This window comes from Plectrocnemia conspersa, unplaced genomic scaffold, assembly GCF_051122295.1.
Source record: "Plectrocnemia conspersa isolate PC_06_02 unplaced genomic scaffold, ASM5112229v1 ptg000005l, whole genome shotgun sequence".
NCBI lineage: Eukaryota > Metazoa > Arthropoda > Insecta > Trichoptera > Polycentropodidae > Plectrocnemia > Plectrocnemia conspersa.
This window is the reverse complement of record NW_028277169.1, coordinates 6,555,138-6,581,810: the sequence shown is the minus strand read 5'-3', so window position 1 is coordinate 6,581,810 and position 26,673 is coordinate 6,555,138. Positions and strand designations below refer to the sequence as shown.

At 30.5% G+C, this 26,673-nt stretch overlaps 1 protein-coding gene across 13 annotated transcripts in view; it reads left to right on the top strand.

Annotated features, from left to right (window-relative positions):
- Window positions 1-1,656: 1,656 nt before the first annotated feature.
- Window positions 1,657-26,673, top strand: part of LOC148234721 (heterogeneous nuclear ribonucleoprotein Q-like) — a 38,361-nt gene continuing 13,344 nt past the window's right edge. For 8 of the 13 annotated variants that reach the window (XR_015809832.1, XM_088187227.1, XM_088187215.1 and 5 more), the window contains exon 1: window positions 17,208-18,434. Coding sequence is in view for 7 of the 13 variants with exons in the window: in XM_088187227.1 (XP_088043353.1) it covers window positions 18,200-18,434 (235 nt within the window). In the remaining 6 variants the exon portion in view is untranslated. Of the gene's footprint in view, window positions 1,737-17,207; window positions 18,435-26,673 lie in introns of those variants that run through there. The other 5 variants (XM_088187223.1, XM_088187220.1, XM_088187216.1 and 2 more) reach the window with 4 other exon arrangements.

The following is a 26,673-nucleotide window of genomic DNA, read 5'->3' as shown; positions in this document are numbered from 1 at the left end:
AATATTAAAATATTTTATTGAAATTCAAAAACCAGTTTTTAAAAATTATTTTTAAATACATCAAAAAAATTTCAAAAAATGGAAAATTAGCTTTGCGCTATTAATAAATCCAAATAATTATTTACAAAAAAAAAACAGTTACACATATGATTAGACTAGATACACGTTTTTTGAACAATTTAGGATACATGCTGAAATTCATAATGTATACTAATAGATAGTTTTATATTAGATAATATAACATTTTCATATTAATGCTTTTATATAAAATAACATTTTTATATTAATACTTTTTATAACAATGTTATGATAAATTAATAAAATTATAATACTTTGTATAATAATATTAATAGCGCAATAGATCCGAGACTGTTGTGGCTGCCAATGGCGTATTCCGTCTAAACTTTGTCATCACCCAAATTAATCCAAAGCCCATCACAACAATGTTGACAGAACGCGAAACAGTTCACATTTAATCAAGTGTTGCAATGTTTGTATCTAAAAATGTGTCATTATGTTTTTTAAGCTTTTTTAACTCTCAAAATTTTCCCATCGCCGTTTATTCCTAGCAAAAAAACACGGTTTTCCAAGGAATAAAGCGGGGTTTTCCGCTGGCACATCTCCACTCATAGACCTCATTAAAGAACAATTTGGACATTAACCAGACTTTTCGGTATTCTCCTAATTTCGATTTTTTACGATTTATTTTGCTCGTTATGCAAATTTCTTGTTAAGAGAGGTGCTCGTTAAGCGAGGTTCCACTGTAATTTCATTGGCACCTCCAGATAACTTATATTTTAATTGGTTCAAATATATATCCAGCGGTGAAAATGTTGTCCGATATGATTTCATTGAAATGACATATTAAAAAAATATTTTTAGGATAGATTCGAGACAGTTTTTTTTAATTTTCTTTGAGGTGTAACCCGGGAATTTCTGGTTTAGAATCAGGGATGTATTTTAGCCTTTTATAATATTTCTATTTTATTAAGATTCATAGTGTTTAATTAAATGACATGAATTTTTATGGCCAAACTCAAGGGATGACGTCTCTCCTCAAATGATGTCCTTGTGCTAAAGTCGACCTATAAGTATGAAATTTAAATTATAAACAATAATTTGGGGTAATACCGAACAATCATTTTGATCGGTTATGCCAACGGTATTGCTGATATTTCTTAATCAACTTAATAATGAGAAACTTATTTATAATAAAAAAATAGCAAATTCCAATAGTAATATAAATAGATTGCTAACTAGATTCTAGTTAGTTTTCTAGTTATTTTTCTAATAGATCTTATCTATCAGATTTTATACATAAATTATTGGAATATCTCAGTAAAAATCCTAATTCATAGTATGCAAAATTTTCGCTGCGTGACTAAGCCGATTGTGGTGTTTTATTGAAATGTATTGAATACATATATTTTAGTTGATATTGATATCTTTGTAGATTTGCTCTACGAAATTGTGACAATAACAGGTTCGCTGAACCTTTGACACCCCACCGATTCGTATAAAAGCGCGGGATTGCAACTTCAGCTATTTGCAACATCGAACAATAAACGCGAATGCATGTTTAAAACCAGACGCGCATTGAACAACCCCTTCCATTTCTTTCACGACTTTCATTTACGGTTTGTACTTTTTCAGTCATCCCCGATCCGAGCTGCGGGACAGGTTGCTCTCCGGCAGACCGTCGTGAGATCGCGCGGGGAAACGAGACTTGGAAAGTGAGTGTTTTAATTGCTTTGTTCGATCGGCGAATGTTTTGGCCGCGATTAGCGCGGTTTAGACCGCGGCGATGATGTCACGAGTGTGCATGACCTCGTCGGCTCGCCGGCCGTTGCAACCGCGCGTACGTCCGCACGAGAGCGAGACGGAAGATTCGGCATACGCGTTGGAAAGAGACGGACGCGCAACTGCATACACCTGTGCCAGACCGGCGTCTCGGCGCATGCGCGCGCGGAAAACGCGTTGCACATGCACGAGATGCGTTTTTCCGACGCGTCTTTTTTAATTTGGCCCAACGCGACGGAGAAGCCGACTAAATGGCTCAAACGGCCGGTCGGACAGGTGGCGCGACAGATGGCGGCGGCGTTTCCCGCCGAAAAGCACGTGCGTGCGCTCTCCCCTCCCGCGCCCCGGTGCATAAAGACACCCCCTCGCCGCGCAAAATGGCGAATGCAGTTGCGTAATGGTGCACGGTTATCGAACGTGGGAAACGCCGCTGCACTATCGCTCTCTATCGCCGTTCGTCGTTCGCCGGGTATCCAATGACACGGGCGAAGGTGCTTCAACGGTGGCGCGCGCGAAATTCATTATCAAAACTATCGCAATGACATTTTCCTACGAATAGGGTTGCCAGTAGTCAAAAAAATTTCACATAAAAATATATACATATATTAAAGGGAAGTCCGACCATTGTCTAAATCAGTTCTTCCCAACCTTTTTCGCGACCCTTTTTCCTAACGATCGAGTAGTCTGCGACCCCCCCCCCACCACTAAGTCCGGATTAAGACTAGCCGGTATACCTTTAGTTCATCTTAAGAAAATCCAGAAAATAAGAAAAAAATATGTAAGGTTTATTATTATTATTTTTATTTCAAATTTGGCTATTGAATTACAGATGGAAAATAAAAACTGCTCGTCAGCTATACACTGCTTATTGTGATATTAAGGAATATGCGGAGCAATATTAGTTCCAAAAATGCTTTTTCAGTTGATAACAACAGACTAAATGCGTTAGTAATCCGCCAGTTCTGGACCACTTGAAATGGGTGCCCCACGAACTGAATGAAAATCAATCGTTTCGCTTATCGGGCGATGAAACCATTAGGGATGAGAGTAATTGTTAATAAATAAAAAAACTGTGACATTTGTTTTCAGCATTGGTCAACCGAAAAGGTCCAATTCTCTTGCACGATAATGTGCGACCATTGAACAGGTTGGTCTTTAAAACATTATTTTCCGCTATATTTACAAATAATCTATTCAACAGATTCTCACTTATGTAACTTATTCAAGGGTATGGTTTTCAATAAATTAACTGTCAAAACGTTAAGGTGCATTTGGCCGACACGGCACAAGATTTTTATATATTATATAGATATTTTCTTAATAATTTTTAATTCTTTTTTTCCGAAATATGTATAAAGCTTCTAAAATTTAAATTTATCTCAGTGATGTTTTGCCACGTAGTGTTTTTTTTTCTGTATTTTATTTTAAACTGTAATTTTTTGAACAAAGCAGACATTTAAGGTTATTTTATTATTATTTTCATGCTAATTTATTATGAAAGTAAAAGGGTATTAGACTGCGCAACGCAAATTTTTATTTTGGGTATAATTATAACATATTTTTTATAAATTGCTATGTATTTTGTATATATTTCGTTTCTACTACTATTCCGCGCAGCACAAAATTTTTGAATTTGTACAAATTTAATGAATTGAGGATGCAAAATCAACTGTCGTTGGTCATTCAAGCAAGCAACAGATTTTAATATACTGATTAATAAACTGCCTTCATCATAAGAAAATGAAAAACAATTAAAGTAAATGTTGAAGTTCAATTCGTTTGATTATTTGGCGACCGGTGTAATAAATCATAGTTTGTTTAAAAAATTGCTCAATGCCTCTTTTCCATAACATTTTCTTTTAACTTATGTAACTCAACTATCCTGTAATTAAAATTCTTTGAATAAGGTTGGGTTTTAAGCAATCAATAGTGTATGAAGGGTGGTTTTGACGAGTGAAAGGCTCGCAGAATAAATAGTAGATGCCTACAATTATTGATGTAGCAGTTGTAAACCTAATTAAAAGGATCATATAAGAATAGCGCCGCTCGTAACGTCTCAAACTAGTACCTAGCTCTAAGGCAGCGACACTTAAATTTTTATTTATAAAAAAATGCGCTATTATTAAAAAAAAAACGGCCCCAGCTGCAGGGATATCTATTGATTATAAATTATATTACACAACATAATTTATAATTTAATATACATATATGTCAGTGATTCCCAGACTTATTTGCAGGTTTTCATTATATCTGATTGACTAACCTAGTTGGTACAGATTTATCCCGTTGTAACGCATTGGGCCTACACCTATCAGGTTAAAATTAAAGATTTAAAAATAAATAATTATATACCAATACTGAATTAATTACCTGCTCATAAAATTTTGAGCTCTTATTTAAAAATTGTAGAAGGCGTATCACAAAATTCGTAGAACTAAATATAAAAACAATGGTTAGGGTACTATTTACTAACTAATTAAATACGGATTTTATTTTTCAAGTGTACATCGCATCGTCAAATATTATGCTATTATTTCGATGTTAAATCATAGCAGGTGGATATATACGTCCGCGGGGAAATTGGCGCAAAAAAGTTTTACGTTTTAAAACTGCGAGGAGAAAGTGTTTAATGATAAATTCGCAGTACATTAATCTATACAGACTCAGTAATTAAATGATTATTAAAAGATATATTAATTATTTTATAGTTTTACATACAAAAAAGAGATATTGTCAAAGTACTGAGGGTTATGTGAAGATATGTAATTGTTTTCGATCTATAACATTTCATAGCATTTACTTTGAATGTAGTAATAATAATATATTATATGTATATAATACATATTTCTCTGAACTAATGGCTTGCTTTGAATTTTATTTCAGTAATACTTTTAACAAATTTTGTTCACGATTTTGCAAAAATTAACTTGCAATATTGCGAAGGAAAAGTTTTAAATTACATATTTTTTATTATACATCTGACAACCATGACTTGCCAGGTTTACCCAATGCGTCATGATGGGCATTATACAAGCAATAATTATATATTTTCTAACATTTTAACAAATAAAATAACTGTTATAGACTATAGCTGTTATTTTATTTGTATAATTTGTAGTTAAATATAATTAAAAAGTCAGATTTTACAATAAAAATAGAAACTGTAAGTACATTTCTATTATGAATAAATATATTATGATATAAGTAATCACATAAAATAAAATATTTTAAGGTTGATTTAATAAAAAATAAATATTTTTTCAATATTAAAAAAATCTAATACTTTTTGCTTTGTAAACATTTTGGTATACTTATTTTATTTTGCTTAAAACATATTATTGTAACGTTTAATTATTCAAAATAGTTGAGGAAATGAGATGTCAGTATATAATTTAGTTTTATAAGAAAAGTATTTTTTAGTAATATATTACATATATTGTATTTATTTAAAATGGTAGATACTTTTGCGGTTATCGTTATCTACAATTTATGTTTTATTTTATCGCTCAAAAATTAAAATAAAATATGTGCTAATTTTTCATGATAAAAATGGCGTAATATTAACAATTGATTGAAATTATATTCAACATTTACATAAATAGGATTTTATTTTTGATAAGACATACAAATCTATAGTCAAAAACTATTTTTATATGATTCTTTGATTTTTTTTAAAGAACATATTATTTTTTCGAGTTCTTTTAAATGAGTAGTTTCTTAACTTTTTAGATAGATGTCTTGTATTTTCCTTAATTCTTACATTTTATTCTATTAAAATTGGTGTCTCAATTTTTTATTTTATAGTTAAAAACACAAATAGATCTGGTGTTTTTTTCTTTTAGCATATGTAGTATTTAAAAACATTGCAAAGAAATTTTAACGTCTAAAAAGTGGCACCAGAAAATGTCGGTAAAAACCATTCAGGTGTCATGTATTAATTGTTTTTATAAGCAATCAAAAGATGTTGTGCTTTTGATTCTGCAAAAACTGACATATCTAGTTAAATTAAAGCTAAGCAGTATTTTTCGAACAGTTAAAAAATAAATAAAATTTACATTGTACGGTTAGTGGCTCTTCTTTTTATTATTCAAAAGTCATTTAAAAATTCAAACGCAACATATTTGATGATCAGTATTTTTTTAATTAATGGTCAATAAAATAACTGTTGACAAAATCTACTGACTATTTTAAAAAAGTTAGGGTCAAAATTTAGATATATTATATAAAAACATTTGTTCAATTAAATTACTGACCCAAAAAATACAGACCCAATTTGAGTTTAATCAGTGTTTTTTTAATTAATATACCTAAATATTATAAATGACATAACGCAGAAGACAGAATATCGATTCATATTTTTTTTAACATACTGTTTTATTGAGGTAAAACGATGAACGCGATTTTTATCAGTACTTTATATTTTTATATTTTATTATTAATATTTTCCCATAAGTGCTTATTTATACGCTAAGCATATTTTGTAGTTTATTTAACAATTACTGCTATTTTATCTTTATCAATTTAGCAGCGTAGTGCAAATTTTTTGAACATTTTACTCATAAATTAAATCATTTGATATTTCTGTTGAACTAAATTACGCTAGAAAATTTATTTTGACCCTCGGTAGTATTAAATATCTATATAATAGTGTATCTATAGCTATAAAACGTAATCTTATCTGATCTTTATATTTTCTTATCATTTATAACATGATTTTAATATCTATGTAAATAAAGAATATGTACATTAACGTCACTTATAATTGTAGTAAAAGTATAAATTTTATGTAGCAAGACTCAATTTGAAGAGCTTGAATGATGAAATTCACACATAGTACTGTCATAAGACAGGTGTTAAATGTCAGTAATAATTAACCAACAGTTAAGTAAAAATCTTAATTAAAACCTTTATGAGATCACCTTACGTCTTGGGTATCCAAAGCAGTTTCTTGGAAGTGTTGCAAATTATTACTCATATGCAACTCACCCAAGACCTGAATGGCATTCGAGACAATGGCGATTAACTCATTTGTATCCAAGCGACGGGCGACATCGCCGTCCTTCGATTGTATTTTAATTCGTTGACCATTTTTTGCTAGTACACCTACCGCTACAATCGAACGCGTACACCTATCGCATAAAAGTATATGCAGCGTACATTTAATACGCGTTGCGGTTGTGCAATTTCACTTTGCCAGGTGATACTGTACCAATTGAGTTACCTGTCCTCGTTTCGTACGGTCAGGAGTATCGACGCAAACGTGTCGGTTATACAGCGAGTACTACATACCTACATACTCGCACATCTTTCGGTTTACGAGAGTGGCTTTCGCGAAAGTGACGCGCCGATTGTGACCGGCGTTTATTCGCCACTAGAATCCAAACTTGAAAATCTTCTTATGAATCCGAGTAATTTTTTTTGTTACTTTTTATTTTAATTTTATTTTTCTTGTGTACCGTCTCTTGTCGTTGTTCATCGACGACGAATATTTTTATTATATTTAATATTACATGTTTTGTAAATCCGCAGTAAAAATTACAATACATCAGCAAAACTTTTTTGTTGATATTATATAAGATATTTTATATCCGCTGAAGTAGTTTATTATTAAAAAAATTTCAATACTTAATTCGATTTTAATTAATCATCACTTTATTCATCCGTGATATTAGGAAAATATAGGTAAACCTAATCAGTGATGATCGATCGATGATGAACCCAATCAGTGATTTTATTATAAATACCTTAAGGATTAAAAAATATGTTCTTGTCAACGTTTCTTCTATAAATAATTAGCTTAATAATCTATACTAATATAATAATTTTAAGAAACTATGTAGTAGATTAACGTGATAACTTAGGTTAGGTACTTATTATTAAAAAAAATTATCACACCCAAATATTCTGTAAATTTAATAACAGATAAAGAATCTGTCTGAAAAATCTGATTTTTATCAATAATACAAAATAATTTGCTGCTGTTTTTTTAATGGATTTTGGAAATATAGCGAAAAGATTTACGTATTTGTCCTATGTACGTATTTGTGCTTTCATTGTATTAGATCAGGTAATCCCAAAATAAATGTTGCTTTTTAAAATTTAAGTTGAAACAGTCAGTCGTGCATTGTTATATGCGTTGGTGCACATCTAGACTCCATATTCTAATATTTAAAAAAAAAAAATTGGACATAAAATTTACATAAAAGCATATTTTTTACCAAGTGAACAATGTAAAAATTTATACAAAATTGCATGTTATATGAATTTTATGATAGAAAATTGCAACTATGACTACTTAAAACATTTGTGAAGTGACAGATGATTTATTAAATATCCGTAAGCATTGAAAATAATCTTGATTGTGAAAGATTAGTATAGGCGATGATGTCCTGGCTGCAGAAAAGGAATTAAATCCTACTCAAACTATCTATATCTTCGAATTTTCGCATTGAATTTTAAAACTGTTTTTTATGTTTTTCAATTTATCTGTAAAAACGGTTTTTAATAACCGAAAAACCCTAGTTTTTTTTGACATCATTGATTTTTTTACAATTTATTAAAATTAACACTTTTGCGTTGATAAATTTGACTAGATTAAAAAATTCTGTATAAAAATTATAATTGTGTTTTTAAAAATGGTTGATATATTTTTGATAAATAATCAGTAATAGCAACAACATCAAAACTAATTTTTCCATTACATTTATCCTTAATTGTGATTTTAATATATAAATATTATGTAATCTATTTTACGGAGCATTTTTTTATAATGCATAAAGTCTAACAGCGCATGTTGAAATATCAACATTTAGTCAAATTATAACTAAGCATACTAATAAATAATAAATAAAGCTATATTTTTATGCCATGGTATATTTTGCCATAGTCGTCCTTTTGTTAAAGTCCTTAGATTTCTTTCTGGCATGTCTTTTTTTTTACAAACTATGAATCAGTATACTTTACTTTTTATAAACTATGATTTAGTATTAAACATTTTATAGTTTTATAGTTCCAATAAATACAGTATTTTTTTTATAGAAAATAGTATAATAATGATTAGATATACGTATTTAGAGTAATTTGTGATAGATGCTGAAATTATAAAATATGCAAATATACATATGCTAAAATTGTAAGTTTTCTAGAAAATTATTTTTTTATTTTATATTTAGAACATTTGTCTCAAAAATATTAAAATTTTTAAGTAAATCATTTTTTGTTTTAATTTTTTTGGGTTAACCTTTACTTTTTTGATGCAAAATATGATTTTTTTTTTAAATAAATTAAATTTTGACTAACAGGGGAACGCAAAAAACAATTATCCTTTATCAGAAGTTAAAAATCCACATCAAAAGGAAGAAAATCGTGCCGTCGCCATCGCATTGGGAATGCTCAAAAATCTAGTATCCACTCTACGACTTTTATAAATACGATTTTATTGCTTTTGACGTCAATTTTTGACTTCTGCGAAGTGATAATTGTTTTGCGCCCTCCTATTGACCAAAATTTGATTTAAATATACTTTGACTAATGCTCTCATATCAGAAGTCTATTAATATCGGTAAGGATAGTTCTAAGTGCAGTCAAATTTTGGAGCAATATGCGAGATGTGATGTCTTTCTGTACTTTTTTCGCCTTTTCTCACCTGGAGATAAGTTGGCTTAATTCAAATATTGAACTAAAACTAATATTAGAATTATAAGGTTTCGGTTTGAATAACAAATGGACGTTTCGCAACTGACAAATTAAGTTTCATAAGCATTTTAGAGCAGCATTTTCGCTAGTAGAAATATGTATCTATTGGTGAAAATGTATTTGGATTTCACTAGTGAAAATATAACTTCACTGAAAAACACACATATGTAAATAAATAATAATAAGTATAAAATGTATATATTAGTACGTATGAAAAAGTTGAAATTTTATAATTTATTTGTACCTGCCAGATAAATTATATTTTTACTGGTGAAAATGTATTCCGATATGATTTCACTGAAATGAAATATTTTCGGGATTGATTCGAGACTGTTTTTTTTTAATTTTATTTGAGGGTCAACCGGAGAATTTTTGAACATAATTAAGCTTTTTCTAGGATGAGGGCAAAAGTTGTGTCAAAAGTCAGTGATTATTTTGATTTCATAGAATGACATGCATTTTTCAGGACAAATTCAATGTGAGCAAATGCCACCTGACTGGTGTATGTGACATACCCATTACTTTTAATTACTATATTATCGGTTAGTTGAGTTTTGTCTTATCATTATTTATTTTTAAACCAACACGGTTTGGTTGGTTATTTCTTATTTTTTTGTAACTGTATATTTTATTCTGTAATGGAATAGAATATAGATAGTATTCGACTTTGACGTTTTATACAAAATCGTAGACAGAATCGAACATGCGCTCACGTATGCTCAGTTTAATTTTTTCTTGTACAAAGAATGCATCGCCTCGAGAATTTCTATAAAAAAATCTGCAAGAAGTCTACACTCAGCGGGAGGGTGATCTGGTAACGAGAGCTTCGAATGGGATCTTCTCTCGTGTCTTTCCATTCTAATCGCCGATCGGAAATAGAACGCGTTCTATTCGTGTCGTTTTACTAGCGCATTGATTCGCGAATGACGATAGGCTGTGGATAGTAGGTTTGGCAACGTTTTTCGCATTGCTAAAGGGTGGTGATGGTGGTGGTACCTACGTATTATACATAATAGTGCATGGGTACATACGTGTGCGTGCGAGAGCACTGGTCAATGAACAAGGGCCTCGATCGAATAGGTCTTTGGCTTTATGCAAAAATCACCTGGGGTTTTTCGCTCGTAGGGTGAACGATCGGAATTATGCATTGTTATTGGGGGAAGAAGGGGGAGAAAGTCTAGAATTGTAGATTATAGAGTTTGTGCATTCTCGAGCGAGTGCGTTTTTGAGTTTTTAATGGAAAGCTTCCGTCCATATTCATGAAATTGCAGACTGTACATATCGATTTTAAGTTCCGGACGCGCTTAAATGAATGCATAAATTTCAAGCTAAAAGCAAAATAGGTTATTAGAATAAAACTTCAAGTAATGTCGCCCCATAAGTTGCATTCAAAGTATGTATTATACACCACTAGAATCTGCTTTTCATTGATACTTTTTTTGCCTTTGAAGTGCATTAAAATGACATCTTAATCCGGATACGTGTTTCAAGTACTTTTATGTTCTGATCCTGTCTCTTTGTATCATTTACAATGTACAAACGTTCTGGACCATGGACAGAAAACACGCCCCATAACCATAACTGACATTGGACGCCCAACGGTTTATGCCACATATTCTCTTTATCTTCTGTTGATTTAATGGCGTTGGAATCGCTGAAAAACGCGCTTTTCACACATTGCATTATCGCCTATATTTTTTTAAATGCTCATGAAACAATTTAGTGCTATATGTATCCCGTTTCTGGACACCCAGATCCTTGAAAGTAATACAGAAATTTTCTTTTGGACGTGATAGTCTAAATTAGCTCTGCGCCGCATCGTTGGCATACCTTCGTTACTCTTGTAATCACCGTCTTATCTACTAACATACTTTTATTTTTCCACGTGTTTAAAAATACACTGTTTAGTTAATTCAATATACAACCTCTTCAAATATTTAATATAAATCTATAATTAGCATATTGGATTTGATGATCAATATAATATATTATTACTATTTAAATCATGTTTACTTTACAGTGGATCATTGTTAACTATTGTGTTTTTGTTCAATTTGGATCATTGAAGCTCAAGGGCAAAGATCTTTGTACACTGCAGTACAAATTTTATGCGAGACAAGGTTGCTCTATATATGTATAATTAAATAAGCTAATCTGCCTCTCTATGAAACGTTGTTTTTCTGGAATATTCTGTATACAAAAATCCAGTAAACTATACGTTAACAACTACTAATCCTATGCTTTATTACTAATTGAGTTAAATTATTTAAGTATGCCAATGATCCACTACAAAAAGCAAGATACATTTACTAAGCATTTTCCGCAAATAAAATAGATTTAAATTACAAACGCAGTATGAAAATTTATATTTTATTACTGCAATTTATGATTTTAGTTATGGATTGCTTTAATTGTAATTATGCGTGAATAAAGAAAATAACATTTAAATTCGATTCATTCATTTTTAAATATATTTATATTCTGTTCAGAAATCAAAGTCAGTGAGCAGTATTACATTGATTCGCTATCACTATATAAAAAAAGTGGATGTTTGAGAATACCGATTTTTTTGACCCAATAATGAAGTGTTTTAAAATGTATTTTATTTCTGTATCCTGTTTTTTTTTATTATATAAAAAATTGATTTATTAAATTTAAAAAAAACGAGGTTAAAAAAAGATATATTATAAAAAGATTTATAATATATATTTTTTTACAAAGGTGCATTTGCCCACGTAGTGCATTTTTTTTCTGATTTCAGTTATGCGTTTGTCTTCTACGGACTATTTTAATTCAAATTACGTGAAAGTTTCATTTTTAAATGATAATTATACTCTGTTTAGAAATCACAGTCAGTAAGCAGGATTACATTGTTCCACTTTCGACTATATAAAAAGGTATATATTTGAGAATACCGATTACTTTAATCAAATAATGCTGTGTCCTGTTTTTTTATATAAAAACTTATAATGCAATGAACTTCATTTATTAAATTATATAAATTATAATAAAATAATTTGAAAGATTTATAAAATATTTTTTTTAGAAATAACAAAGATGCATTGAGCCGCGTAGTGCAAATTTTTGTCCATTTTAGTTATGAATTTATCCTCTCTAGACTGTTTTGATTTATACACGAAAGAAATTGATGCATACATTTTTATTTGATATGTTCAGAAATCGCAGTCAGTAAGCAACATTTTATTGGTCCACATTCGACTATATAAAAACATATTTGAGAATACCGATTCTTTTAACCTAATAATGAAGTGTTTTATTGCCGTTTCCTTTTTTTTAATATATAAAAATGTTAAAATACGATAAACTTTATTTATTACATCATATACATTTTAAAAAAATAGCAAGGCTTAAATAGTTTTGATTAGATTATATTTTTTTGTTTTAAATTACAAAGGTGAATCTGGCCGCGTAGTGCATTTTTTATTGTTTCACTTATAAATTTGTTTTGATTATAAGTACGCGAGTACTTATTTTATACATTTTTAATTGATATTCATACTCTGTTCAGATATCACAATCAGTAAGCTCAGCTATCGCCGACCAATTTATTGGCAAAATAATGCAGTGTTTTGTGTCGCAATCAGTTTGTGTCTTGACGAATCTACAGATATTCAAGATTATCTGCTCTGCAGTTAACTGTGTGTGTAGAATAAATCAATTTAGCTTTCATTTTTTCCTGGAAGAGGCAAAAACTGGCCAGTCAGTAGTCGTTTTTTAATATTTCCATTTTATTAAGATTCATAATATTTCATTAAATGCAAGGAGGCTCTGATCAGAATCCACGGCAAAAGCAATAAAATCGTGCCGTCGCCGTCACATAGCGTTTATATTAAGACATTTTATCACTTAAAACTACTGAGAATCATATGAAAAACAATTTTCCTTTCTCAAAAGTTAAAAATTCACGCCAAAAGCAATAAAATCGTGCGTCGCAGTGGAAACACTCGGATATCTAACATTCATATTAGGACTTTTTATAACAATATTATGAGAATCTTTAATTTAATAGCACATCTAAATGTAAATGGTCAAAGAATATTCAAACCGAATTTCGATCAATAGTAGAGCGCAAAAGACAATTATCACCTCTCAGAAGTAAAAAAATTACGTCAAAAGCAATAAAATCGTGCCGTCGTCGTCGCAGTGGGAACGCTCGGCAATCTAGCATTTTTATTATGAGTTTTATAATATTATTATAAATTAAATGAGGGACATGAATTGAATGAATCCTTCTATTGACCAAAGTTTGAATATATAATATACACTCATATTAGAAGTTCGTAGTAATATCGGTTAGGATAACGATAATATTTTAAAAATATAGTGTAATCTCCTATTACAGACAAACTATGGAGTTGGTTTGGTTTGTACTTTGGAATTGAGCTAATGAAAGATCTAAAATTATAATTAATCCTAGAACTTTTATTATCTTTGGTTAGGTTAAGTTTAAACAGCAAATTGAGTTGCGAAACGTATAATTTTACTAGCGTTAAATTATATTTTCGCTAGTAGAAATATATATCTACTAGTGAAATTGTACTTGGACTCACTAGTGAAAATATAGGAGTGCAAAAATACAATTATCCCATCTCAGAAGTCAAAAATATACGTCAAAATAAAAAAAAAAATTGCTTTTTACGTAAATTTTTGACTTCTGAGAAATGATAATTGTTTTTGTTTATATAATAATTTGTATGGAAAAGTTTAAATCACATAATTTTACTAGCACCTGCCAGATAAATAATAAAGTCTTTGTATGACACTAGATAACGGAGCGTTTCCACCGCGACGGCACGGTTTTATTGCTTTTGACGTGAATTTTAATCAGAAACTGCTTTGAATTTGGCCAGAAAAATGCATGTCATTTAATGAAATACTATGAATCTAAAAACGACCACTTACTGGCCAACTTCCCCCCCCCCCTCCCTCAAATAGCTGAAAAGTCTTCCCTGTCCGAATTACCAGATACTTCCATTAAATCGAAAAAAATAGTAGGTACCTCTATAGTAGAATTTTTGATTATAATATTTATAATTTGAATACTCCCTTTCAATAAAAAAAGTGGAGTAGTAAATGTAGAAAGAATGATCCGTATAGATCCGTTTACTTAATTTATTTTATTTGCCCTCAATCTTTGAGACTTCTCTTCCAGGAATTATAAACCATGTTAACCGGTTTGATCTAAAATTTTGGATCACATGCTTTATGTCCCTCTATTAGGCGCAAAGCTGTTTTTTTTATTGCGGTAGGTCGTTTTTTCAAGTCCGGTGTCCAGTGACTTTTTCGCGCGCAAAAAGCCGCGCCTCCACCCTTTCATCTTCATAGACAGCAGCCGTTCCGAGATCCCGTTTATTTATCATCTCTAGAACACAGGAAAACTTGAACGCGACAAAGCGCTGGACGGAGAGCGGTATCAATCGAGCGAAAAAAAAGAATTTCTTTTTTGTATAAAATCGCGAGGGTCCTCATTCAAGCAGCGCTCGGCTCGTTGCGTTCCTGTGGGATTTCGGTTCGGATGAGAAGGAGGAAAGGAGTAGAAAAAAACAACTTTCAACGCGCATTTACACGGAACGAATCCGCGCCGCCGAGAGGGTCTGAGCATTATTTATTTATTTAAATTCAGAAACAGGTCCCTCGTGGGGGACACGCACTCTCGGACTCTGCCAAACCTCATTAATCTCAGTACGTGCTCAGGATCCTGGTGTCGTCTTTAGATTGGGCTTTGTTTTGAATATGAGTTTCCAAAAAAATGTGAAATTTGGGCCAAAGGCGTCGTTTGATCTCCATTCAGAGGTGCTTCTTAATGTATGTACATACATATACGACTAGAGGAATAGATACAGAATTGTTTCACGCGTGCGAAAACGATAAATGCATGATATATCTCGTTTGTTTTGAACGCGTGTTTGACCTCACCTAAGCAGCAGACGAAACGGTCATTTGCAAAACAGGGGAGGCAGTTGCAAGGGTGCACATGCACCTCTCTTAAGAACCACCGACAAAGATAAACCGGTTCTATGTCAAGATTTAACATTTCGCTGCGTGCCAAAATCGTACAGATGAAACGCGTCTCGATCGATGCGATTTTATCGCAAGTTTTGCTTTCGAATGCGACGCAATTTGACTATAGGTTAAGTTATAATAATAATATCTATCTTCATAAAAAATATAAGTATTGTGATACCTAAGAAAATGCTTGATCATATATTATTTACAGTCTTCCACACTAATAATGTAAAAATATATTTGATCTCAATTAAGCCTATTACTATACTAAGTTCGAATCCCATATGGACTTTAATCGTGTCTGGAATATCTGAATTTGTAAATATTATATAATTAGTGTTTAATTCGATTATCACAGATTAGGTTTTCCTAGATTTTAATAATGAAAATGAAAGCGAACTAGGTCATGCATAGTATGCTCTAATTAATAAAATAAAACATAATAATGTTTAGTCCGTTTTAACGTATTGGGCTAACGTGTCATTTTGCAAGGCAAGAATTACAATAAGTAAATTAAAAATATATTTTAAAATACCGTCCGGCAATAGAAACAGCTTATGTTATTATTTGTTAATTTTATTAACTATTTTTTAATTACAGTCTTTGATTTCAGTCTGGTTTTTAACTATTTATTTAGTGGTTGTTGATTGTGACTTCGTTGTTACTATTGGGATAACGTATATTATATCGCAACAGAAGATTTACAACAATTGAATATAAAAAAGTAATGTGTTAAGAGTTGCCATACAAAATCAATTAACATATTCATTGAGGAACATAAATATATAGTATCAGATCTGAAGATACCCAAGAATAATTTTTCAATATTTGAGACTTAATAGTGTCCATTTTTTGATGGCATTAAATGATACAAGAACAATCAAAAAGCGTAAATAAATAAATAAATTTGTTTTTTTTCTGGTTACTTACAAGAGTCGTATTATTTTTATTAATTAATAAAATTGATAATACAGATAATTGTATACGCCAAAAAATAAAATTAAGAACTGTAATAAAATAGTTTTAGTCAGTAATTTAAGTAAACGATCAGTAGTTTTTTTAATTTGCTTTTTCATATTAAATTTAAAAAAAAATATTAAATTGTTATTTATATGTTGCCTGAATTTTTGTATTTAATTTAGGAACAGATAATAAAAGTTGATAGATATGAAATTATATAGCAATAAATATAAATAAAATATATAATATTAAAAGTATTGTAAATATTGTATGTATGTCATAAAAATATAGATATGACGGATTAATAACCGCAATCAAAGCTTAACTAACTGTTTATCAGAAAGTTATTTTCTTATTATAATACAGTTCGTATTATTACTCTTCATTATGCGCTTTTCTGAGAAAGAACAGTTTAAAAATACTTAAAATCATAGTATTTAAATGAAATATGGGAGCAAAACGTCTTAGCGTAAATCAATTTTAAATTTACGCAAAGACGTGTCTGTCTTCTGATAAAAACACATGTTAATTGCATATATACGTGGATATGAATTCATAGAAGGTAATTTAAAAACCACTACGTCACACATAGTAAGATTTAAAATTAAATTTAGTAATCAATGTTCACAAAACGGTTCTTCTTAATCCACACCCCTTTTTTATGCAAATTTAATCAAGTACTTCAAAGTACATCAAGCTTATTGGAAATTCTTTATATATTTTATTTTATTTTTATTTTTTATTACAAATCTGAGCATAGACGTTATACAAACATCAATTATACCATTAAATATTAATAAATATGTAAGAATTATGAAGCACACTTAAAATAAACGACCCACATAAGCTTTCCCAACTTATATTTATCGCTGAAAACATCATTGTGTTTGGCAAGCTCATTTAGAGCAAGAGGAGCGTTCACAAGTGCTGACGTCTTGGCCGCGATGGGCAATAATTAGGGACGCGATCGCGACTCTCTAAGGCAGGGATCAGTAAAATTGCCGTGTTATTGAGGGTCTACTGTATAAGTAAAAAAACACGAGTCTGTACTTATTCTTTCACTTATTTTCACCTGAGAGATGAGTCGGTTTAGTTTGTATAATATTTTGGACTTGACCTAATGAGAGTTCTATAACTATAATTAGTTTTAGAACTTTCGTTAGGTTAGGTTTGGGTTTGAATAGCAAATGGACGTTTCGCAACTGTCAAATCGAGTTTTATTGACATTTTAGAGCAGCATATTAGCGCCTACTAGATTAATGATATTTTCGCTAATAGAAATATATATTTACTGGTGAAAATGTATTTGGATTTAACTAGTGAAAATATAACTTAATCAAAAAATGTATATATGAGGTTATTTTTATAATGTATTTGTATTTAGGTCTAATAGCATCAACTTTGCTAAGTTTCAGATATGAATCTAGTAAATATGGTGATGGTTTTATGAGGGAAATAATCATGTAGTATAGAATTTATATGAAATGACGATGCATCATTTTTTTCGTCAGTCTGTCCCGTCTAGACGTATAAAATTACAATTGAAAGAAAAGAGCCGAGTCGTTTCTTTCTTCTTTTTTTCCGTTCGGTAGGCATTGTAAGGAGAGAGAGCCGCTGCTGTTCTGTCCTTTCTGAACTTGTTTCTCACCGGCCCAATAATCGAATCCTGGACGACTGGCTCCTGACGGGGGTGGGGGCCCCGATTAGATCATCCGGCATGGGCGTGCGAGTCATCTATTGTGTTTCGCGTTTGACCGAGCCATGTCGGCGGTTCCTCCGTTCTCGTGAGCCGCACGTCGGAAAAAAAACCAGAGATGACGTATCTCGTCACCACGTCGTCATCGACCGCGAATATGCACGCGCCTGTCTGCGTGTCCCCGACTCGGTGACTCGTGTCAATGCGCCGCTTCTTCTTCTCCTCTACTTCTGCTGCTGCTGTTCTATCGCCGACGGTGAGTCAGGATATAATTATGTCCGGCGCACAGGCTTATCTTTCGTCTGCAGTCTATGGCCGATCCGAGTTCGACCTCTGCAACCGAAAACATTTTTGCGATACCTTCCGTCGAATCTCGCACGGCGTTCGCTTCGTCGCTCGTCGAAGGAATTCGATACAGAATCGAGAATACTTTGATAACGCTTCGATACACTTTGGGTCACTGCTTTATCACTAACCAATAAATATTTTAGCGTCTTTTGTCGAATTTGCGTCATTGTTCTTGAACATTATATGAGGTGAACATTTAACCTTTAAAAGTCCAAAGGCATGTAAGTCATGCACAAAATAGTTTTACCGTTACAGTCCCAATATTTTTTTTTTTTTTTTGAAACCATTTTAAATGACTTTATATTTTATTTCAATAGTTTTCTATGAATATATTACGGTAAAAATATTTAGTAATTCCTAATCATTTTACCTTGAATTTTTAAATTAATAAAATCGTCGTATATCTAATAATTTATCGATGGATTTTGGAAACAATTTTTTGACCAGTCTATAACAGCCGCTCAAAACCTAGATATATAAATTGTTATTCACGGTATTCAGTCTAAAAAAATATGTTTTTATATGTATGTACGTATGTTCCTTAAATAAATTAAATTACTGTTTTTAATTCAACTTAATATTTAGACAATATATTTTGAGAGCATTAAATTCTGAATCATGAAGTTGATGTTGACGAATCAATTGTCATATATTTATTATGTTGTGCCATATTATAGGTTGCAAGGAGATATTACACTGAATGTATTAGTTTAATTAAAAATAGTCCTTCACGTTGTACGTTACATTTTTGCGATACATTATAAAAATAATATTAATTAATTGTTTTTTTTTTCGTATATTTCGAGCAGTATCTCGGCTATAACTTGGTGGATGCTGGGTTTTAGGTGCTCCAACGGCGTTAAATCGCATTATATTCCCTTGAATTTGGTCAGAAAAATGCATGTCATTTAATAAAATATTATGAATCTTATAGAAATCGAAATAATAAAAAAACGACCACTGACTGGCAAGTTTTTGCTCCCCCCCCCGCCCTTAAAAACGTTGAAATTACATCCCTGCTTCTAAACAAAAAAAATTGGATTACCCAATTCCATACGTAGTAATACATACATTTAAGTACTTATCATTATTTATTCACATGCGATGTATGAATGTTGCAGTGAATATGTACAAATACATTTTCACCAGTAGATATATATTTCTAGTAGCGAAAATATAATTTAACTGATACTGTTTTAAAATGTATATGAAGCTCAATTTGATAGTTGCGATACGTCCATTTGCTGTTCAAACCCAAACCTAAAATTTTCAAAATTCATTAGATTCTCACTTATTGTAAGTCGTAATATTTGTAGTATAAGCATTTCCACTGCAACTATGACGACACAATTTTATTGCTTTTTACAAGAATGTTTGACTTCTGAGAAGAGATAATTGTTTTTTTTGCGCTCTCGTATTGTCGTAATATTGCTATAAAAGTCGTAATATGAACGCTAGATAACCGAGCGTTTCCACTGCAACAACGACGGCACGATCTTATTGCTTTTGACGTGAATTCTAAATAGATGCTCCTATAAATTTGTCCAGTAAAATGCATCTCATTTAATGAAATACAATAAAATAATATATAATAAAAACATAACGCGCGGATATATACGTCCGCGGGGAAATTAGTGTACACGATTTTTTTTCTAGACAATAACAATTATATTTAATTGACCAGCGTTTCTTAAGCTTTTATTCCCAGAGAATTGATTATTTTTATACTCTTTTCGTGACCTATTAAAATTGTTACACAGTTTATTCTCTATAAATAAAATTAAACAAACTTGAATGTTCATTATAAACATTTACTTTTACAAATAAAATATTTTTCGTTTTCGTTGTAAGAGTTCATAATACAGTAATTCCATTTTTTATTGCAAAGTGCGATACTATTTCATAACAACTTACATCAGGTTTGAAAAATAATATGATTATTTTATTTTTAGATACGGTTCATACTTTAGTCGGCTTCTATAAATATACAATATTTTTAAGGAAAGTCAGTTAATAAAACTATAATACATCGCACTTATAGACTGTGACATTTTAGCGCTATTTCTGCTAAAACTAGACTCCCAATGACAAGATAAAGAAAAAAATAATCAATGGTATTTAATGGTAAACTTACAAAAAGAAGATCGAAAATATTGTTGTAATATATAAAATAAGAACTTTTAGGTAATAAGAACAAGGGATAGTATTTAATATCAGTAGAATATTTCTTTACTATTTTACACATATTATTTTACGCGATTTTATTGATATTAACGTGAATTCTAAACAGGTACGCCTCCTTAAATTTGGCTAGAAAAATAAGTCATTTGATGAACTACTATGAATTTAAATGAAATCGAAATATTAAAAAAACGATCACTGCTTAACCAAATTTTGCCCTTCCACTGGAAAAAGTTGAAACGATGCCCTTGCATTTGACACTTTGAACACGTGTGAATATTGACAGGTGTCTGATTTACAGTGCTGAAAACATAGGAAACTCAAATTGGATTACTCTGTATAATGGCCAGATAATTTTTCCAAAAATAATATTTAACGAGAAATGAACGAACATTATAGTATTTGCATGGAAGTACAGAGTATACCCTAAATAAATGATTTTTAAATAATAGGTCAGAAACCTAATTTTTGTGATTAAATAAATTGGCCCTCAGTGGATTCAATAAGAAAAACGTTTTTGTCTGGTAAAGGTTAAGATGTATGATTCGTAGATGAATCATCTAAGATTTGACCTAGTTGATTATTCAATTAATTTATGCCGATGACACAAATATTTCGGTATTTCTATATATATGTACATGATAGTTTTCATGTCTATGTACAATTCATTAGAATTCAGCTAGCGTATTTTATAAAATGACTTTATATAACCAAAAATTTGCATTAGTTATCAGTTTTTTTATAACTAAGGTGAGCTACATATAAAGGTCAAAGTCAAGCGCTTTTTTATATGTAAATGATTTTGCTTTAATAATATGTGCAATTTGAGCTTATCGTTAGTACTGTATGATTGATAATGTAATTATAATTAGTTTCTTTAACAGCCGATGATAATTAATGTGTTTATATAAAAATAAACTTGCGTCATTCTATCGATAATGTATTGCTCGATTCACGACTAGTTGATTGATAATTTAATAATCTATGTTGATAATTTTGTGTAATTGGAAACCGATAAAACTTATATAACTTGTTTATTTGTTGTTATTAGCTACGATTTTAAAACGAACGTTGTTCCCATTATGAGCTCTTCGAGATATTTTGCGTGCATTCTTATGTACATAGTCTGGCCTTGTCTGCAAAATGGGGTATAATAATTCATCAAGCACTTTGTACAACTAATAGGATGTACATATGTATGTAGGTACATACACGCTAAAGTACCGGATATCACGGTAAGTGTAGGTAATTTGTATGACTCTTAAAAACCAATAGGTACACACATGGAGATAATTAAGGTAATCAGACGTCATCCTATGATAAGAATTGTTCTCCTCAAAATGTTTGTCCTCCTTGAACAAAAAATATGTTAATTATTTTTGTTTTTTTGAGCTCCCGTAGCACTTTCTTCTCATTAAAAAAAATTCGGAAATGCCCTTTGAACAAAAATTAAAATTTTTATTTTTAGTGTTCTTTGATATTTAAAAAATCTGGTCACCTTAAAAAGAATGGCCGGTTAATATACCGTAATACTCGTTTTTTATTAAAAAAAATAATTGAAAATTGTTTTTAAATGAAAATTAAGCTTCTAAACACTTTTTGCATACGACATTTTTCAGTAAGATTTGATTTTGAAAAGTTATGATACTTTGTATTTTTACATTAGCCGCCATTTTGTAAAAAAAAATTATATTTTTTTCATACAAAGCGTATAGGGGGTGCTTGGTAGTTCTATACGATACTAAAAATTTAATTTTTAATCATTTAAACCAAGCAGTTAAGAGCGTTAACTCTTCTGAAAGTCTCAAAATGGCTAGTATGGGGGTACGATCGAACTGATACATCGCTTGTTTTGAAGCAAAAATCTATATTTTTTATATTATATTTTGATGTATTTTAGGCTTCTAAACGTTTCATGTATAGAGAACTTTTTGATAACATTCAACACTACTGAGTTATAAGTGATTGAATTTTTATACTTGTCGCCATTTTGCAAAAAATTGACAAAATGGATTTTGCTAACAAACATACACAGGGTGCTTAAGAATTCTATACTGTCACAAAAATGTAAATTTAAATATATATAAATAAGCTCACACTGACCTTAACTATATTGCAAATCTTATGAGCGTATGTATGGTGGGTCGATCGACTCATAACACTAAACGTGTTTTGGAAAAAAAAAACTTATTTTTTTTAATTTTCAATTTTTTTAAACGGTATTGTAAGTATATTCGAAAGCTCTATTTCGTATTAAAAATTCAAGTCTATATCTTTAATTAAGTTCATCCCAGTACCTTACCCAGAAATAATAAATATATAAGGTTACTTAATTTTGCTTTAAATTGAGCTATTGAATTACAGACATTTCTTCTCAAAACAATTTTAAAGATAGATTTTGAATAATAATTTTAAAAAAATTACAAAAAAATCCTCTTCAAACAAAAAAATCCTTCCTTGATATTTTTAAAATCTAATCACCTTTCTTATTATTAATTAATAATTTATACTTTAAATTGGGCTATTTAAATACAGAATAAAAATAAATAATTAAGATATTTGTCTTCTTAAAATTACCAAAAATACTTTTTTTGAGCTCCCATAGCAATTTTTCTTACTCAAAAGAATTTCAGAGATAGTCTTTCAACAAAAAATTACAATTTCCGAAATGATCTAGAACAAAATTTTCGATATGACGTTTTTATGTTTAGTGTCCTATGATATTTTCAAAATCTAGTCAAAATCATCTCAGTAATAAAATAAGAAAATCCAGAAATTCAAATTAAGTAAATAATACCTTTGTCTTCTTTTAACAAAAAAATCCAAAATGACCTCCCGCTTCCGAAAAAAAATTTCCGAGATGGTCTTTAATTAGTATTAGTGTCCTCATTTGATATTTTAAAAATATCAACTCGTTACCGAGCGTTCCCACTGCGACGGCGCCGACACGATTTATTGCTTTTGACGTGAATTTTTGACTTCTGAGAAGTGATAATTGTTGTCGCGCTCTTCTATTGAGCAAATTCGGTTTGAATATATTTCGATCAATACTTGGACAAACAAAAAGTGGACAAATCATGAAGCATTGAAATGATTTCTAATAAAATATTTCGTTTGACTTAATATAGAATAAATAATGACAGTTTATAGTTAATGGATTCATTCGGTAGCTAAATATGTGTTACATTTAGTATTAAAGAATGATATAAATTATTTATTATATACAATAGAATGATATATATACACTTATATTTTGTTTATGGTTTCACTTTTACGCGGTTAAGAAAAAACATTTTTTTAAATACTCTAAATCATACATATTTGGTTTCACACGTTTAGTGTGGCGATGTACAAATGAAATAGCTTACTATCATTTCTTGCACTTGACCTACATATGTAATCTCTTCTACTGCACATGCAGTGTGTCCTGAGTTGTTGCTTTTTACAGTGCATTTTTTCGTTTATTTTATAAGTTAAAGAAATACTAAAAATACACGTGCATACTATTCGATCGCTTAATAACAATTTTCGTTCAATGTAGCACGGCGTCACGCTCAAAAACTACCAGTTGTTACTCTCCACTGTCTTTTCCATTCTGTTCAAACCCAAACTTAACTAGGTTTGAGTTTCAACAGCAAACGGACGTTTTGAATTGGACAAATACTAAAACGATATCACACAAAAAATTGCCTAAATAATAAAAATAATAAATAGGTATTTGTCTTAGTACCCATTTTTAATCTTCGTTTTAGGCAATTAGTCAAACAATATTTATTGATACATCGTCGCTTTTCGACACATAAAAAAAAATATTAAAATTAATATTATTATTATGGCACTCGAAATAGTTTGCCGAACACTTACTAACGCAATGCTACTGTACATCGAGCTAGCAACGTCAGCAAGGAATTTGGGACGATTTTATTAATAGCAGTCATTAAAAACCCAAACAGCTAGAAAATAGCCTTTACATTTGCATCTTCATGCAGTCAACAGTCGTTCTGTCAATTAATTACTATTCTGTAAAATATAATGTTTCAGGTTTCTAAAAATAAATTATATTTATTTTTGTAAAATATATGAATTTAAGTTACTAACATAATGCTATTTTATGTATGTATTTATAATGTCGCTCCATTGATTGCCAAGTAAAAAAATACTACACGCTTTATGTTCATACATATGAAACAAATTATTTTAACTAGTGAAATATTCAGTTATTTATCAATCGATAAGCAGTGTATCAATACCATGAATTACAAGATTACTAGCAAGATAAACCTGTGTTATAAGTCAGTGACTAATACCTGAAAGACATGGGTTCAAAACACATATGGACTATCGCGTTTGATAGTAATTTCAAATTTGAGTTTCCACGCAACTATTTTTTTCATCATTTATTAAACATAAGACTTTCACGGAATAAATGACTTGATATTTTATTAAATTCAATTCCCTGAGCCAGTGGTTGTCAAACGAACGATCACGAGCTACTCGTATCTCGAAATACGTGATATAATACCAGTTTTTGTATGAAGTATTTAAAAATATTTCCGTACTTTGCGGTCAAATTAATCACGACGGTTATAAAATGCCGCGTATGTCTCTTTTTATAGCATTTCTAAGTAAATTGTACACTTATTTAGTTCATAATGTTTATTTATTTTATATACAAGGTCTCAAAACTAGATAATAAACTTGCTTGAAACTTATTCTATGTATGTAATAATATTCGTAAAATGTCGAAAAAAAATTGTACCGTTTTAAGTTCCTCAAGGATCCAACTTGGGTCCTTTGCTTTTATAAACACAGCAGTTACAAATACCAGTGTTATTTAAAATTGTTTAGGTGCATATAGATTCTCTATGGATATGAGTTTTCGTCAACCGTCTGCCTTTTAGTATTGGAAAATGTTCACATGTTGACTCAGTGGGAATGTTCTGGTTAGAGAAACTACACTAAATAACTCAAAACTACTTTTATTATAACACTGGCTAATAAAATATTTGAGTTTAAAGTAAAGCGCCTATTCACGCTCATCTGGTATGGAAACATACAATGGGCTAACGCGCGTAAGGCACATAAAAGGTTATCTAAGTATTGCGAAATAATTTTTGGTGTCATCTCGACATTATTTCGTATATTGTACATAAGCCACAATTTATCATTCTATTTCTAAATACATCGTCCAATAAATCTAAAAATAGCAGAATGACCAGCGCACTTCGGTGTTATAATGTATCTTCATGTGGACTCTCAAATCTTCCTTCTAAGTGTATCGTTAAAGACTTAAATCTTGTGCTTAAATTATTATTACAATTATTCATAGTCACTAATAAACATTAATTAAATCCGCAATAATTATTAGTAATAATAATTCATCAGCGAGATTAGGAAAAACTAGCACACCTAATAAACATATAAATCTACTAGTGAAAATGTATTCAGATGTGATTTTACTGAAATAACATTTTTTTTAAATATTTTCTGAATAGATTCGAGACTATTTTCTTTTGATTTTTAATGGATTGCCTGAGATTTTTTGGTTTAGAATCAGGGACGTAATTTCAACTTTTTTCATGAAGGGAGAGGGGCAAAAATTGGCCAGTTAGTGGTCGTTTTTTTTTGATATTTCAATTTTATTAAGATTCGTAGTTTACAATTAAATAACATATTTTCTAGCTAAATTCAAGGGAGGGACAAATGCTTTTACTTGTCCCCCGCCCTCTCAAATAATGTACCTGAATTTGAACCTAGGTCTTTCCGGTGTTAGTCGTCGACTTATAACACAGTTTTTTCAACTTATAGGTTGCAGGTTAATTTTGTTAAAGAAATCTGAATTTAAAATTTCATTTAAATATAAGTATTCTACAATAGACACATTTCTCATGTATGCAATGTTTCATAGCGTGTTCAGGGTCATGCCTAGTCAGCGTGCAGCGCGTGCAAGGCACGCGGGCGGCCAA